Source organism: Seriola dumerili, unplaced genomic scaffold (assembly GCF_002260705.1).
Source record: "Seriola dumerili isolate Sdu_G_001 unplaced genomic scaffold, Sdu_1.0 BDQW01000258.1, whole genome shotgun sequence".
In the NCBI taxonomy this organism is placed as follows: domain Eukaryota; kingdom Metazoa; phylum Chordata; class Actinopteri; order Carangiformes; family Carangidae; genus Seriola; species Seriola dumerili.
The window spans coordinates 1,603,046-1,619,797 of NW_019174513.1; the positions used below are offsets into that span (position 1 = coordinate 1,603,046).

The 16,752-nt window shown below is 39.7% G+C and overlaps 1 protein-coding gene across 3 annotated transcripts; it reads right to left on the reverse strand.

Moving 5' to 3' along the window:
- Nucleotides 1–9: 9 nt before the first annotated feature.
- On the reverse strand, nt 10–15,593 carry LOC111230123 (epsin-1-like). Of its 3 annotated transcripts, XM_022756713.1 has the most exons (15): nt 15,537–15,593; nt 14,456–14,547; nt 14,211–14,349; nt 11,008–11,169; nt 10,601–10,702; nt 10,067–10,225; nt 9,190–9,318; nt 8,778–8,898; nt 8,425–8,582; nt 8,214–8,285; nt 6,829–6,912; nt 4,666–4,969; nt 3,844–4,008; nt 3,385–3,627; nt 10–2,061 (listed from the first exon to the last, which is right to left on the reverse strand). In XM_022756713.1, the coding sequence occupies exons 5-15, from the start codon at nt 10,667–10,669 to the stop codon at nt 1,595–1,597; spliced, it is 1,971 nt and encodes a 656-aa protein (XP_022612434.1). In that variant the 5' UTR covers nt 10,670–10,702; nt 11,008–11,169; nt 14,211–14,349; nt 14,456–14,547; nt 15,537–15,593; the 3' UTR covers nt 10–1,594. The 3 variants fall into 3 exon arrangements, with proteins under 3 accessions (XP_022612434.1, XP_022612433.1, XP_022612435.1); XM_022756712.1 differs by lacking the exon at nt 14,211–14,349; XM_022756714.1 differs by lacking the exons at nt 8,214–8,285; nt 14,211–14,349 and having other exon boundaries at nt 11–2,061; nt 15,537–15,591.
- Nucleotides 15,594–16,752: the final 1,159 nt, after the last annotated feature.

Consider the following 16,752-nt stretch of genomic DNA (forward strand, 5'->3'; position numbering starts at 1 on the left):
CAACAGAAAGCATATTTGGGATATAGACATAAGCATAAACTACAGCGCAAGCATGAAACAAGCCAAACACACATCCTGTGTTTTTGTTTTATTCATAAATTTCTTCTGATTTTTTTCCATTTTACTTTTCAAATGTGAATGTTCACAGTCAACACCACACAAAATTCAACCTTACCCGATAAAAGATATTTTTCTTGTTGATATAAAATAACAATAAATTCATCAAACTAAATTAAAAGAACAGCATGGAGCATGTTGTCAAGTCCCTGTTTTCTTTTTCCTTCATTCATTCATTGAAATAATTGTCTTTTTTTCTTTTTTTTTTTTTTTTTTTTTTTTTAAAAGAAGCATCAGTAGCTCTCCCTCCCCAAAGGAAAGAGGGATGAAACACAAGGACAGTGGTGACCTAGGACACCTGTGCACCAGGGATCCCATGTGAAATGTGTGATTGGAAAAAACAAACAAACAAATGTTTCTGATCAACGGAGGAAAATAAAAAGAAAAAAAAGCGTGACAAGATTGGCAGAGAAATGTGTGACCCTTATAATACCTCATTTGAAATCCCAACATTACATAGTATTGATACAAGTGACAATTTTTAAAAACAAAAATAATGGATGTCATTTCTTTCTTTCTGAGTCACTGAAATAAGATTGGACAGATATTGATACATATACACAGAAACAGGCATCTGCACTATTGCATACTTGCACACTCACAGATGAGCATTCATGTTCTCATTCACACATTTCTGCGCGCACACACACGCACACACATTCAACAAACATCCCATCATTTTCCCCATCAGACCACAGATGTCAGAGCTTTCTTTAGTTTTCTACAATAATCAGGAAGAAAAAACAAAAAGAAAATAAGCATTTGATTTAAATGGCATCATCATGTTTGATTTTCCTTGTTTATTTGTTTCCATGAACTGGAAAAAAATAAATTACATTTAACATTAAATTAAATTAAAAATGAAATAGTTGAAACAATTTGACCACATTGTGCCTGAAATGTTAATGCAGGTTTTTCAGTCCATATCTCAGTCTGGAGTTCATTAAAAATCATCCTTTATGCACTCGATTCACCTCAGTGATTCAGTGTTTTCATTCTTGAGGGAGAAAAGTGGAAGAGGCAGGTGCAACAGTTTCTCTGTTCAGTTTGTTAGTGGCTATGTCCCCTCTCCCTCCGTCTCTCTCTCAGTGCAGTAATATTAGAATAGAGTGACACTACTGAAAAAACCTCCTGCTCTCACAGACTTACCTTCATCTCAGACAGGACTGAAAAAAAACACAACATGAAGAACGATACAGAACAGAACAGGATTAAAACAAAATAAATAGATCTCTATTTCCCACCCAAAAATAACCCATACTGAAAAAGGTAACTAAATGTGGAAAATTATTCTGAAATGAAATAATGCTTTTTAAGGAAAAGATAAACTGAATTTTACATTTTTTTTCTTTAAATATAGAGATGTAGACATTTTTCTTTTTGGACACAAATTGTGTTGAAGGGGGGATGAATGAAGGGGGCAGCAGGTACGACAGAGGAGGTTGAAACAGCTGAGTGAACGAGCAGTGACACTTCCTCAAAGAAGAAAAGGGTTGGTGCTTGCTCCCGTTGTTCCTCCGCCTCCCACTGATCCTCCTGCCCCCATCACTCCTCCTGTTCCAGTGGGCCCACCCAAAATCAGCTGAGGAGGTGCTGCACCTCCAGGCCCCAACAGAGCCGAGCCGGGGGGTGCCATAGGGGAGAGCCCGCTGTAGGGCATGCCCATGGGGCTGGCCTGCATCATGCCCAGGCCCATTCCTGGAGCCCCCATGCCCACACTCATTGGCCCTATGCCCATTCCTGGTTGCACCATGCCCAGCATGGGATTGGGAGGCACAGGACTGGTGCGGAGGCCACTCAGACCAAGTGATGAGGGTTGAGGCGATATAGAGGTCATGGGCGGGGCCACGCCGAACGGGTTGGAGGAGGCAGGTGTTGGGGAAACGCCCCTACTTGAGATGGTGCTACCTGGAGTCACTGCCATGCCAGGAGCAGGAGAAGAGCCTGAGGGTCAGAGGTCACGGTTAGACAACACAGAAAAAAAACAAAACAAACCTCAACATGAGTCACATGAGAATATCTCTTTTCGCAAATATACTTTCAAGACATTTTTTATAAACATGAAGACCCCCTCCACTCTAAAATGTATTTTGCTTATTGTGGTTCACTTGGATGTTTGAGCTTGTTGACACTAGAATTCATCTAGAATTCAAAAGGGGAAAGTTTATCTGAGCTCTCCCTAAATCATGATGTATCATAATGTGGCATCACAACTTGTTGGACCACAACCGGGTCAAGTATGGACAAGTGTGATGTAGTGTGCACACATACAGTGAGAATGGAGTTCAGTAGACTTTTCATAGATTATGCATCATTTGATTAGGGAGAAAGAGTAAGTGTAATTTTGAGATTTCTTTGCTAAGTAATTTAACGTTCTTGCAAAAAAACAAAACATATCAGACAAAAAATTATTATTCCAAGCACTATAAATTATCATGTCTTAAAAACTTGTCTTTTCATTTTCTTTAAATTTCATTGAGTTTTCAGATCTCAAAACAGCAAGTGACAGTTGCACAAAACAACATAACATACATCAAATATTTCATCGGGTACTTAAGAGATATAGAGACATTCTCAGTTCCAAGTATTCCATATTTTAAGAGTAATGTTACTTGTTTGGCATCTCATATAATATAAATGAACCACCACATTTCCAAATTCATGTTAAAAACTGTTCTTTTAAACTGTTGCTGTGATTCAGTTCCCGTAAATCTTTAGACTTTTCAGTTTTTTCCAGTGAACAACCGACTAAAGCCTTTCAAGCTTTTTTGTTCTAGCTACAAGCAAATTTTTGTCATGCAGCTTTATTTTATGGTTGCATTCACATTATCCCAGAAAGCCTTTACTTTAGTGCAACTTCAGAAACATGAGTATGGTTTGCCTCCAGGTCACACAGTTGTTGGGTGCTTAACTGCTTTTGATTTTGGGGTGTTCAGAGGAACCAATTTTTTTCCCAGCAAAATTCTCCATTTGCGTGAGTTAATTGTAGTACACTGTGGTTTGTGACATTTAATTTGATCTTTTTATAAAGTGATTTAATCAAATGGTCTTTTTCTGCCAGCTGCATTTCATTGAATTTAATTGTGAATATGAACATGTTGATGATGGCATCTTAACCAGCATAGTTTATGTGGACCTGCATGGGTCTACCAAATAATTCAAACTACTTTCCAGGAATAGGGAAAGGCTTATCTCTTTCATCATCTTTCAGTGTAAAAAAAGTTGTTTCTCTGGTTACACACAGTTTACACGATAGCTGTAACTAACCTGTGTTCTGGAGGAAGGGGTTGTGCGCTGAAGAGGAAGAGATGGAGGGAGGTGGCGGCTGTTTGGGTTTGGGTTTAGATGACACCAGGGAATCGAGATCCACCAGCGATGCATTAGGGCCGAGGAAGGACTCAGGAGTCTTACGAACAGGAAGTGAGGAACCAAGAGACGACATATCAAAGGGCACCGGTGAGCCTGTGCTGTCACAGGCTGTTGCTGAGGACCCTCGTCGCTCCGGTTCCCCTGAGGAATAGAAAAGGAAAGTCAGGCACTGAAAGAAAATTCTTAATAAGCCACAATATAAAACATCATTACAACACATACTAGAGGAGGATGGAATGTAGGACAAGACAACTGTTCTGTGTGCATGCACCTGACAAGTCTGTAGCTTTATGTGGTATGAAAATGTACCAGTACCTTGGTGTTTGTGAGTCCATGTAGCTTTAAGTGTGAATGTACCTGTGCCGTTAGTGTGTTTGGCGGTGCCACTCCAGATGTCGGAGGTGATAGGGTCAGAGGCAGGGACAGGCCCGTCCCTTGCCCAGGGGTCTACTGGCCCCCCCGAGGAGGAAGTGCTGGGAGGCACTGGGGGGCCCCAGGGGTCGGCACTTGGGGGTGTCACAGCTACAGGGGAGGGGAGGAGACGCAGGGGAGGGGAGGGTTAACACAACACCTTACAGATACATTCCACAACAAGGAGGGAGCAGGAAGCTGGGCTGGGTTCCAACAGTGATGTTTCTCTCCTTAACCTCTTCAATACTGCTGACTGGACAAATAAGGACAGATGAAGGTAGATTTTCTGTCTGTCCGCCAACTTACTTTAACCTATTTAATATCTGAAGCTCAGTGGAGGTAAAGGAGAGATAATAAGAAGCTACCCCATACATTAAAAAGGCAAAAAAGGGCAAGAGAAGAGAGAGCTCTGGTTGAGACACAGCCACAGTCAGTCCTGAGTAGAAACAAGAGGATAAAAATCCCTGGTTTAGACACAGAGGGAGAATGGATTCAGCATGCGTGCTTTCCTCATTACAAAATGAAAGCATGTGAGCGAATGAGAAGTTGACCATCATGACAGGTGACATGACAGAAAATGTAACAGGGCTGTTATGTAGACAGGAAATGGAACGGTTGAGTGAAAAGGAGTAAAAGTCAAGAGGTCTTCAGATCCTCTTTCATCCACAGAGCAGGACACGGTTCTCTATAGATACTCAGTCATGAGGACTTTGCCACTAACCTTACTGGCTACAGAAGCAATACGTGACCAGCGTTGTAGCTGCGTACCTGAACTTCCCCAGGGGTCGACATTGTTAACTTTGTTGGACGTTTCTCCCCAGGGGTCTGGAGGTGGGGCTATAGTGGGTGGGGCTCCCCCACTCCAGGGGTCAGAGCTTGTAGGAGATGTGGGTGATGCCACCCCCCATGGGTCTGAGGGGGCTGCACCCCATGGGCCTGAAGCAGCAGGGGCAGAAACCGTGGGTGGAGGTGAGGGGCCGGCAGACCCCACAGTGGCAGTGGTGGCAGCGGCGGCAGCAGCAGCAGCAGGGGCCCCCCAGGGGTCCACAGCACTCAGCTCCATCAGAGCACCCTGAAAAAGAGAATATATTATGGATTACAAAATACAGTTGAAAAATCGGAGGAAATAATCACATCAAATGCTGAGATTCGTTAAGCGTGTTTAAAGAGGAAATGCGCAAAACTGAGAAGTAGAGTGAAACTTAGAGAAGTACAAACCAATGGACAGTCACATCAAATAGATGGTGAAAAATTCAGAATGAATTTCTGACAAATTCTCAGTTCCTTGTCTGTGCAGTGTTATTAAGCTTCCTAAAACTGACAAAATTTCTATCCTAAAGCCCATAGATTTAAACAGAAAAAAAGTTATTATTCATCATTGATAAATGACAATTGTGAGTTGCTGTGATATACACTCACCGAGCTCTTCATTATGAAGCACCTGTACACCTGCTTATTCATGACAATCATGCAGCAGCAGTGCAATGCATAAAATCATAGACAAGTCAGGAGCTTCAGTCCAGGTTCACATCAAACATCAGAATGTGATAAGTGACTTTGACTGTGGCATCATTGTTGGTGCCAGGTGGCCTGGTTTGAGTATTTCTGAAACTGTTGATCTCCTGGGACACAAGAGTCTCTAGAGTTTACTCAGAATGGTGCTAAAAACAGACAAATGAAAAAAAAACATCCAGTGAGTGGCAGTTCTGTGGATGAAGATGCCTTGTTGATGAGAGCGGTCATAGTAGAACCACATGCCTTGTGTCAACAGTCCAGGCTGGTGGTGGTGTAATGGTGTGGGGGAATGTTTTTGGGCCCTTTAACACCAATCAGTCATTGTTTGAACACCACAGCCTATCTGAGTATTGTTGCTGACCATGTGCATCCCCTCATGGCCACAATTAACCATCTTCTATGGCTACTTCCAACAGGATAATGTATCATGTCACAAAGCAAAAGTTGTTTCAAACTGGTTTCAAGAACATGAAAATGAGTTCAGTGTACTTCAGTGGCCTCCGCAGTCACTAAATCTGAGTCCAATAAAACACCTTTGGGATGTGGTATAACTGGAGATTGGTAACATGAATGTGCAGCTGACAAATCTACAGAAATCATGTGATGCAGTCATGTCAACATCTAGCAGAATCTCAAAGCAATGTTTCCAACATCATGTGGAAAACAGATCCAGAACAAAGGGAAGCACTCACTAGTATTAGTATGGTGTTCCTAATGATGTGCTTGTTGAGTGTACACACACTATACACCACCATGCAGAACATAGCTCTGTGCACAGCTATTTAGTGTTTAGTGACGTATACATGTTTGGTGGGTTGAGAGACACCGTTCCTGCAGATATTTTAGGCCCTGGGCTGAACAAAGCTACCAAGTTTATAATACTAATTACCACCTTCAAACATTTGACAGTATAAAATGCTTGTTAACCCTGCAATCGAAAGAAAGTGAGCACAGCAGCATCTCCTGGTTTTGAGTATGATCAATATATTCTAAATAAAATTCAAATTTTCACACTGACCTATATCAAATGGATATTTGACTTGACTGGGTTTTAAATATTGTGGCTTTGGATACAAATATAGAATATGTAACCCTGTTTGGATGGGATTGTTACCTTGGGACAGGTTTTACATATAGAGGATTTGATCTCTTCTAATGCAAGTCATTTGTACAATTGCCACACTAGTAAAGATTCAGTATCGGATTTATTTAACTGAACATGCTATTGCTGCAGATGTATCATTACTACCATTTGAAATGATTTATGATTAAACAGATTTAACTAACTGCTAACACAGTGCTCAAGTGCACATTTCCACAGAGTTGGGAAAACTAAGAGAGAGAGACAGCGAGAGACACCGCTTCAGGAGATAATGCCAAGAGAGTGAGAGATATACAGATACATTTTACACAGACCTCCTCTGGCTTCGGTTTCTCCCTCTTGCTCTCCTCAATGGCCATCTGCAGTCTCAGGTCATCACCTCTGCGCAGTCGTTCCTCCTGCCAATCACACACACCGTGATGTCAGCAACCTGAGACACACAACCTCATAAAGCACACCACAGATACAGATTTAGGACCAGTTTACCATTCCACAATTTAAGTCTGAATCTGTGGGAGTGGAATCTGAAAACCTGTAATTGTTATATACTTTCAACAGATAAGTAACTCAAATGGACCAAATCCTAAATCCCAAAATACTTCTGCAAAACATGGTTAAATCAAAAGATTGTACATGTGCAGTTTTACACAGAAAATAAGCTCAATGGGAACTGCTGTCAAGGCAACCTAAAATAAAATTCAGAACTCCCGAGCATAAACAAAAGTTTAAATCCAATACTTAAGCTGCATGTAGTGGACTATCTTCAGCATCTAGCCTACCTGGAGCATAAAGCGTTGCAGTAAAAGTGGAAATGAACCAGACTTTACAAAAGCAATACTAGCCAATAAAAAATCCCACCTTGATCAGCACTGATAGAAATCTTGGAGATTGACTCGGGACATCCCAACCTAATGCTACTTTTTATCCTACCTCATTATAGGGAAGACTGACTATCAAACAGAAGCACACTGACTAATCCATGAGGAAACAAGCTTTCTCTGCAAAAGCCCTGAACAAGTCTGATGCTTGATGTCTCTGAGTAACATTAACAATGGCATTATCCTTTAAAGCCCCTGCATTAGTTTATAGACTAAAACCAGTCAAGTGCTGCGGGGGGGCAGGACTGTAACCATTTGCATACATCAGACACTCAGTAAACACAGCACATGAAAGTTACAACAACAGGAGATAGGTTTAACAGGTAAGGAAATGAGTGTGTTTCATATCAAGACTACAGATGAACGCATGCTATCAGAGAGGGTAAGAAGGAGGAAAGAATCATCAATGCTTAGAAACCACTCAATGTTTAATTTAGTCAATTATGACAAATATTTGCCAATGGCATGCAAATTCAACAATCAAATTAGAGTTAATCAATTTATTCAAGGGCTCACTTTTGTGCAGTTTTAATACATCTTGACTAGGATTTGAAAAGCACCTACTTAGCACACTTTTTTATGAGCGCAAGCACTACAAAAGAACATGACACTGTACAGCAAACTAAATTATTGCAACAGTATAGCTGCAGTCTGATGCAAATTTGTATCTTGAGGAAAATGACACATGACAAATATGAGCATAAATTCATTTTTCTTGATTGATCAATGCTTGATATGTGTTTGAGAAATTCCAAATGACAGAAACACGGATAGCTGATGACTGGCTGGCCAGTCACCTGGGCACACTCTCTGCCCCTGACCTTTTGGTGCATCTCTTTGCTGAGTGTCATTGCATAGCGGAGCTCTGCGTCCTCCAGAGGGTCCTTGCTAGTCTGGGGGAGGTCAGGGGGTTACATGGTGAGAGCAAATCTAGGTGTATGTAGTGAATAACATCAGTGATATCCCTCTGTGTACACAGGTGCTGCAACAGAACATAGCTCTGTGTGCCTCCAGTGGTCTGCTTTGTGTTACCTGCTCTGCTTCTTCTTTACTCATCGCCAAAGCCAACTGGAGCTGCAGGTCTTCCTCTCCAGAGCTCTGTGGCCAGGCCTGCTCAGGATCTGCCCCTCCAGAGTGGGATCCCAATGAAAGGCTGCCCCCCAGACTGGGTGCTGAGGGAGCTGAGGAAGCTAGAGCAGAAACAAAAATGCATATACACAGAAGAGAACTTGTTGTAGATTATCAAATACTAAACTAGTGAACTACTACTACTAAACTAGAGGCCCTTTATGCTTTTGTAAGGCAACTCCTCTTTCAAGGTGTAATATTGTAACACTGAGCACTGGTTGAATCTATGTAAACAGTGGTGAAAGTAGCCATCTCACCACTGGAGGTCTGTGCCATCTTCTCTTTGGTTTTGAGGGCGTGGATCCTCTCCTCTCTTAGTCGCTCCTCGTCTTTCAGCAGTGTCACCAGCTGTTTGGCTTTCTCTCGCACATTAACCCCCTGGAAAAATATAGGTATAAGCAAATTACCATTTTTTTATGTTAAATATAACACTCACACTATTAATAACTAATAGAGTTAGTTACATTGCAAATCTTATTGTTCAACAGCTTGTTAACTTACCACAGTTTCAGTTATCAACAACCCATAAAAACTTTTATAGCTGGCATTGTACGTTTGCACAAGAGCTCAGAAACTCATTGTAATATGTCCTTGAATGAATGGCAAAGTGAGACTGTATTCCATGAAGGTGAAGCCTTACTCTTTGTGGACATGGGTGTGTTTGTGTACCTGGTCTTTGCCGTCCCTGTCTATGTACTGGAAATCCTTGAGGGTCTGGACTGCGTATATGTTCTCTCGGCACTGTTGGGCAACACGTTCTGAACCAGTCTTGATCAGGTACTCCATAAGAGTCATAGCCTGGTGAAAATACAAATCACAAACACTCAGCAACTGTAGAAAAGGTCTGTATACTGAGGTAATAAAAATGCAAACATTTAAGCTGTTGATATGTCCCCTTATTAGATTCTAATCCATTCAAACGGAGTCAGCTGGTGCAGAACTGGGAATCACAAAATAACTTTATGTGAAAAGTCAAAAAGACTACTCCTAAAATCTATAACCCATACATTTAATAAATCCATTCGTGTCTGAAATCACTCCTTCACTTACTCTTTGACTACTCTTACAAAAAACAGACACTCAATAGTTTACCATATAGTGGGCAGTAATATGAGATTTTGGACAATTCTGAACCAATGTCATTCTGCATCACCACAGTGTTTAATGACTAGAATTTTTGCATCTATAAAATGGGACACATTGGATTGTGGGATTGTTTACAGAGATGGACATAGAGTGGAAGGCACCTAAGAAACATACCTTCATTCCACTGTGGTCATTTTTGAAGGAACTATGTGGTACAAATTTCACATTCACAGTGCAATATATAGTAATTAGGGAGTGAATATGGACACACTCTGGTGTCAGGATATCATAATGCTGCATAATACTGTAAACCCAATACTGTAATATTAGTACCTGTGCATCAAAACTGTATAGTTAGAGAATGCATTGCAATATTAGTACACTACATTGATTATGTATCAAGAATATGTATGCTGAAATACTGCCACAGCAGTTATTCCCAACTTCAACATACACACACCTTGTACACATGTCTCCAGTTCTTGCCGTGGTCATTGAGGCGCTTCCACACCATGCTCATGATTTCTGAGAAGGCCACAACATTGTAGGTCAGATCAGCAATCTCTGACATCAGAGAGCTGCTGGGGCCCCATGGGTCATTGGATGTCGCCTCTCTCACCTGGACAACAACATAGCAGGGGAAACACTTTAAATTACCTTCCATTAAAACTGCCTGTGATAAGAATAATTTTGAACCATTACTTTGTGACAATTTAATGGGCCACACTGTTCTCAGTAGCAATGAAAACTTAATCACGACACAAGCTCAAGAGAGGCAAAAGAATGAATGGATAATATGATTAGATTAGCTCATACTGCATATAACAAGGGGAAAGACTGAGGAGGTTGCTTCCAAGAAGTATTAGATTATCAGCAGCTACATAATGTAATTTGTGCTGCTGAGATATATGGGCTACAATTTAGTTGTGAACATATGGGGGGATGCAGGTGTAAAAGAGAGAAGAAAAGACATAAGCACAAAGGGACACTCAACCTTGATTTCAGCCTCTGAATAGTTGTGGACGATGTTCTTTACTTGTCGCCGTAGCGATGAGGTCGACATGGCAACGGTCTGACCGCTGAGTTCTGCTGCAATCTGAAGAGCAGACGGAGAAGAAGGTTGTAAAGTTTAGTTAATATAATACAAACAGTCATGGGGCAAAGAACATTTGTCTAAACAACAGATTAATCTGTAAGACTTAGTTTGTAGAACAGAGCAAGAAGATTAAGAGTTAAAAAGACTGAGAAGATGTATCCAAGTACAAGACTCTGAACAAAAGAGTGGGAGACCTTGAGAAGAACAATCAGTGTGAAGTGAAGGATGGCATTTATACCAAAAACCAATCTTAAACTATATGACTGCTGGTATCAACAGAGGGAGAAAAACAACATTAAGCACACCTGTTACACAAGAATGATGCAGAATAAGGGTCTCTCCTCTAGCTGTCTTATTCGTTTCTCTATCTTGTGCACCACTCATTCAGGGAGTGTTTTGTCTCGGTTTGTCTGGTTCTTCCCGTGGCAACATTGGGTCTCAAAACCGTAGGCGTAGGGAGATGGAAACTATGGAGCAAGATTGAGATTAACATTAAAAATAAATGCATAGTTACTTGCAGATTAAATCACAACAAACAGTCAAGATAAAACTTAGGCAAGGACTAATTCCAAAGGAACCATTATAGAATAAGGACAAAGGAGATATTCAGCAACAACGTCACATGACTTTTTGCTGATCCACATGCTTCATAGTCAGAAATACAACATATTAGTTATATGCTTTGTCTTACTCAACCTTACTTACTTAAACTAAAGGTTCATAAACCCAGAAAATAAATGGCTTGAGAACAAAATGCAATTTTATAAAACAAAAAAAACAAAACACACACAAAAAAAACATGCTTTTCCTCAAACTTAAAAAAAATAACCTCAATTGACAAAAATTGGAGCAGTGGTTTAGCTGAGCTGGAAGCCAAGTGTTTTGGAATAAGACACATGGTTCACATGCTCAAGTAAACATTTTATCTCAAACTCATTATAAGTCAGTATATTCACATTTCAAAAACATTCAAGCAACTTCTGTTTCCTGCAGGATAAAGCTATGCAACCGAAATACTAAATAAAATATTGTTTTTCTGAACAGAAAATAATTTTTCAATTCCGCTGCCTCCTACATAATAACATGTATCTATGTACTTAATTCCAGGTAATAATATTCTTATCATTACAGTGATTACACAATTAATTTTTATCTTCAATTCATATTACCAGGCTGCAAAATCTAGTAGCCCTCTGAGAGACCGAGAGTTTACCCAACTGTTTATTACCGACTGTGAGGGTAATAATGAGAGACAGAGGTTTAAGCTAACCAAAAGTGTGCAAATATCAACTTAATAAAATGCTATGTACAAGGGCATCTCAGAACATACAGTTGTCAAGCCTTGAAACAGCCAGTCTATGGTTAAAAAAAAATACAAAGTTTTAATCCTGTCAGTTATTAACAAGAGGTTGAACATAAAGTGAGCATGTTATCAGCAAAACTACATTAATGACAAATGGTAGAAGCATTGTCTGCTACGCTGGTGTCGGCATGCGAATTTGACAGAAACACCATGGACTCATTCTGTCTGCTGTTGGTGGTGTAATGACATGTGGAGAATGATTATGTGGTACAGTACAGAATCCCTCAGGACCTATAAAGCCTTGTTTGTATTTAATTGTTTACACAGTAGGCTGAAATGTTGTTTCTGACCAGATGCATCCATCCATGCATCCATTCACAACTACAGCCTGCATTTTCAAACCAAATGTTCATCTCTTCAACTGCATTAAACAGAAAAGAGGAGGATGTTGGAGGAATTTAATATAATCTTAAAACATAGTGCTCTGCCAATCCGTTAACTGCTATCTCTCAAGAAACAAATTCAATATGGCACAATTTCTTTGCTGGAGAAGAAGATGATGAACCCATCCTACCCACTGCATGAGCATCTCCCTCTAACCAGGGAAATTAGGAAAGACTGGCAACTGATTTACAGTGTTGCTCTTTCCATTCCCCCAGTAGTCCTTCCTGAACAAAGCACTCATACTCCACAGTGACAGGGAAACACACAGACTGACCTCTGCATCATGAACTGTTATAGGCATAAAAAAAAAATCTACATGGGTATAAACTACAAACAAAACACATTTGAGGAGATGGGAACAATGCATTTATGCATTCTTTCTTAAAAAATGACTCACAACGATTAACCAACTATAAAAATAGATCTGGAGATCAGCTCAATGATTAATCGACTAATTGTTGCAGCTCTATGTGTGTGTTCTTTTTATTTATTTATTTTTAGCAGTGTAAAGACGAATAGAATAAACTGTAACTTTCTCAATTTTTGAGGACTGTTTTCAACAATCAGTATGAAACAAACTTATTTATTGATAAACTATACAAATAATTTGTTCAGGTATCAAATCTACTTTGGCAAACCAGTAACATGACAAACATAATATGTATACATAATAAGGACACAACTGTCTTGTGTACTTTTAAAGTGATGTAAATTAACCTGACACATATAGCTGGCATAGATTTGTAGGTCAGACAATTATGAGATCATGTTGCATAACTTAAGGCAAGCATTGCAAAAGTCAGTTCAGCGACTCCTGAAGCTCTGTATCAAAGTTCAGACACGCCAACAAATCTTTGATAAGGGACATAACATGCCTCTTGTATCTCACGCTTCCCGTTCATTCATATCTCCACAATCTCTGACATCATGAGTGAAAAAATAAGTTTAATTGACGACATTTAACAAGCGGGAAAGAAAATAAAAAATCGTTGTATTGTCTTTCATGACAGCAAGATACCTTACTTAGATCAGCTCACAGCTAGCTAAGGTCGAGCTTAATGACCTGCTGTAGCGAATGATTGAATATCAGTAAATAAGTTACACCCACGCTATGATATGCAGGCGCTATTAGGTCGCACTACATAGATTAATAACTATGCAAATAGTTGGCATTAAACCCAAGCTAACTTATTCCTCCTATCACCTGCATGCAGTTGACGTTGCACAGACAAATGAAAAAGTTACCCCCACCCAGTCAGCCTGCACATAGATAACGTTAACAATCGTTGCAGAGGCACACAACTGCACTTTTCCCTGTCACATCAACCAAGTTAGCTAGCCAACGTAATGCCAGCAGTCTAACAGTCCACCGTTAGTTATGCTAGCTGACCACCTGATAACTGACGCTGGTAAAGTGAGTTAACGGGTACCCTCACATTATACAACAGTGTTCACACGGGCATACCTGTGTCACAAAGTCTGTGTGCGAAAGACAAGTTTAAGAGAATTTAATGAAGACAGGCAGCCAACTAACGTTAGCTGTCATTTTGGTGCTGTTAGCTTACATTAGTCAATTAGCAAGCAACTCTTCCATTCTCACCTAAGCTAATCGAAACAGTTGACTAGCACTTTGCCACCGGGGTCTGGGTAAAGTTTAAACACCGATACGGAATGGTGCTGCTGGGTACCAATAAGTGGATAAACAAAAGTCCCCGTCACAGCAGTGAATCCCACCGGACCAAAAACAAAGGTTAAGGTTACCTGCCAGTTTGACTGATGGAAGAAATCACTTGCTGCTGCTAGGAAAGATTAGCCAGCTAGCAGTTAGCCGGCTAGCTGCTGCTAGTTCGCAACTGGCAACAGGACTGCTACACTGTACAAGTTTTACCGAGGACACGTCCTGCTTCAGGGCAATGCGGAATATGCACGTTTAAATTTCAGGCCAAAATGTCAAAAAAATGTTGACAACACACCACAATAAATATCCAAATAAAGTGTGTACTGACCCTGTTGTAGCTTGACTGTACGAGGAGATGGCCGAATTTCCGCTTCCGTTCTCGGCTACAGGAAAGACCGCACCCCCCGTAGCTTTGTTTCCCTGGGATGGTAGTAGGAAACTCATGAATAATTAATTGAAATTTTTAACAGCCAGAATTAAAGTCCCAAATAAAAAAGATATATAAAACGGTGCTCTATTAATGTGCAAAGCCTTCAAAAGAGAGATAGGGGCGTAACTTTTTGAGTGGTTCGTTAATTTTCAAATTATGTCTTGTAAGAGGAAGAAATCACATCATCTTTCAAAGCTCATGTGAACATTTTTAAAGGTTTGTTGTGCTTTCTTTCTTTCTTTCTTTCTTTCTTTCTTTCTTTCTTTCTTTCTTTCTTTCTTTCTTTCTTTCTTTCTTTTGGTTTGTTTGTTTTTAGGCTACGTTTTGCATGCAAAATGATAACCTTGATTATACACCATACACCAATGCAGAGAACAGAATGGTGCTGTTTAAGGCACTTATGAAAAATATCTAAGTATTGGAAAATATCAAAGTTTGTTTACCATAGTAGGCTACTCCCCTTAAGAACAATTTTCTGTTGGCTTCGTGTACTTTCCTTGAGTATTTTCAATTTATGCTACTTTATACTTCTACTCCAGTTAGTTTCCCGAGGGAAATATTGTAATTCTTACCTCACTACATTTATCTGTCAACTATAGTTTCTAGTAATCAGAGTACTTTTTCCACCGGTGCAGAGACATCATTAAGATGATGATGGTGATGGACAGTGTTTAAAATCGATCGTAAATAGAAACTGCCACATTTTCTGTCTCCTAATAAAAGAATTATCTATGATTTAATTAATTTGTAATAATCTTAAAAAGCTTAAAAATTTGCTTAACCTATTTTTGTGTTTACTGGACAACCTAACCCAATGCATATAGCTCATTGTGACTTTAAACTGTAAACTTTATCTGCTGTTTAAATGATGCCCAAAATCAAAAAGAGACATTATCATAGTCACCATCATAATCGTGATCATTATGAAAAGTTTTCTTCTTAGTGTCTCAATAGGGAAGCAAAGTGAGAAAAATCATACCTTAAACTTCACTGATAAATCATGTCATGTAATGCACTACATCATTTGTGGTTTATCCTCAGTAGTGCTATACCCCACACTGTCCACAAAGAGGCATCCTCGAACCACCTCCAGCATCAAGTGAAACCAGAACAGCTTCGTTCAGAGTCAACTGTCCGTTGAACCATAAATAACACGGTAAGCCCCTTAGATCAGAACAACACAGTAACAGCTGGTATGCATGTGTGTTACAAGCTCCCCCTTTTATCCTACATCCCTTTATCCTTTTATCTTTGCCTCCTCTCCAGGGAGGTGGGGACTGAAGAAAGCATTGCAGCATGACTCAAACAAACTATATAACTGTAATGGGCTGTTGCACTACTTTGGAAACACTAATCTCATGAAGATAAACAAAAAATGCCGGCGATTACAATAAGCATAAAAGCTATTTTGACAGGTGTTGTTCTACTGTTATGTCACAGAGAAACTTTACACGTTGTTTCCTTTATGGTCAGTGCTAATCTGTTTGAAGAGCTTAGTTTGAGACACCATGACTCTCTTTTGAAACAAAGAAAAGTATTGAAACCAAGCTGAGTAATTTAATTTGCAAAAACTATTTAAATCCTTCACACTCAATCATGGATTATTGATATTTGACTTCACAGAATCATGAAATTAATGTTTGTTTTGCAGTCTATAACCTAAATTAACCTTCTAAATCTCAAGGTAACTCAATAAATGTCTGTTGTTTTAACAATTTAGAACAAATTCTGGCACAATGACAGTTAGACTTTTAGATCGCTTTGTCTCTGTCGGCCCAGGTTTACTTTACTGTCTTAAAACTAAAGTTACACCCACCATATCCTAGTTTTCTTTTGTTTATTTGTGATACATACATATATATATATCATATATTTTTATATACTGTATATATTTGTGATGTCATGCTGTCAGATTGTGCGTTGTATGTATTGTCTTTCTTTACATCTTTCTTTGCATCCTGCACTATTTACCCTGAAGCTGTAATGTGTAGAAAATCTCTAGAACACCAATTCCCTTGGTATAAACTCTCTGAGACTCACTGAGGCTTTTTTCATCATTCCCAAACTGTTGGAGTTCTGAAGAGCTTCATCCTCAAATCTGTGGCCTTTCTTTCATTGCACCATTCCCACTGCACATACCAGGAAATGGAAACCTAATGTGATCTGTACAACTTTTGTGCTAATATATCTAATTA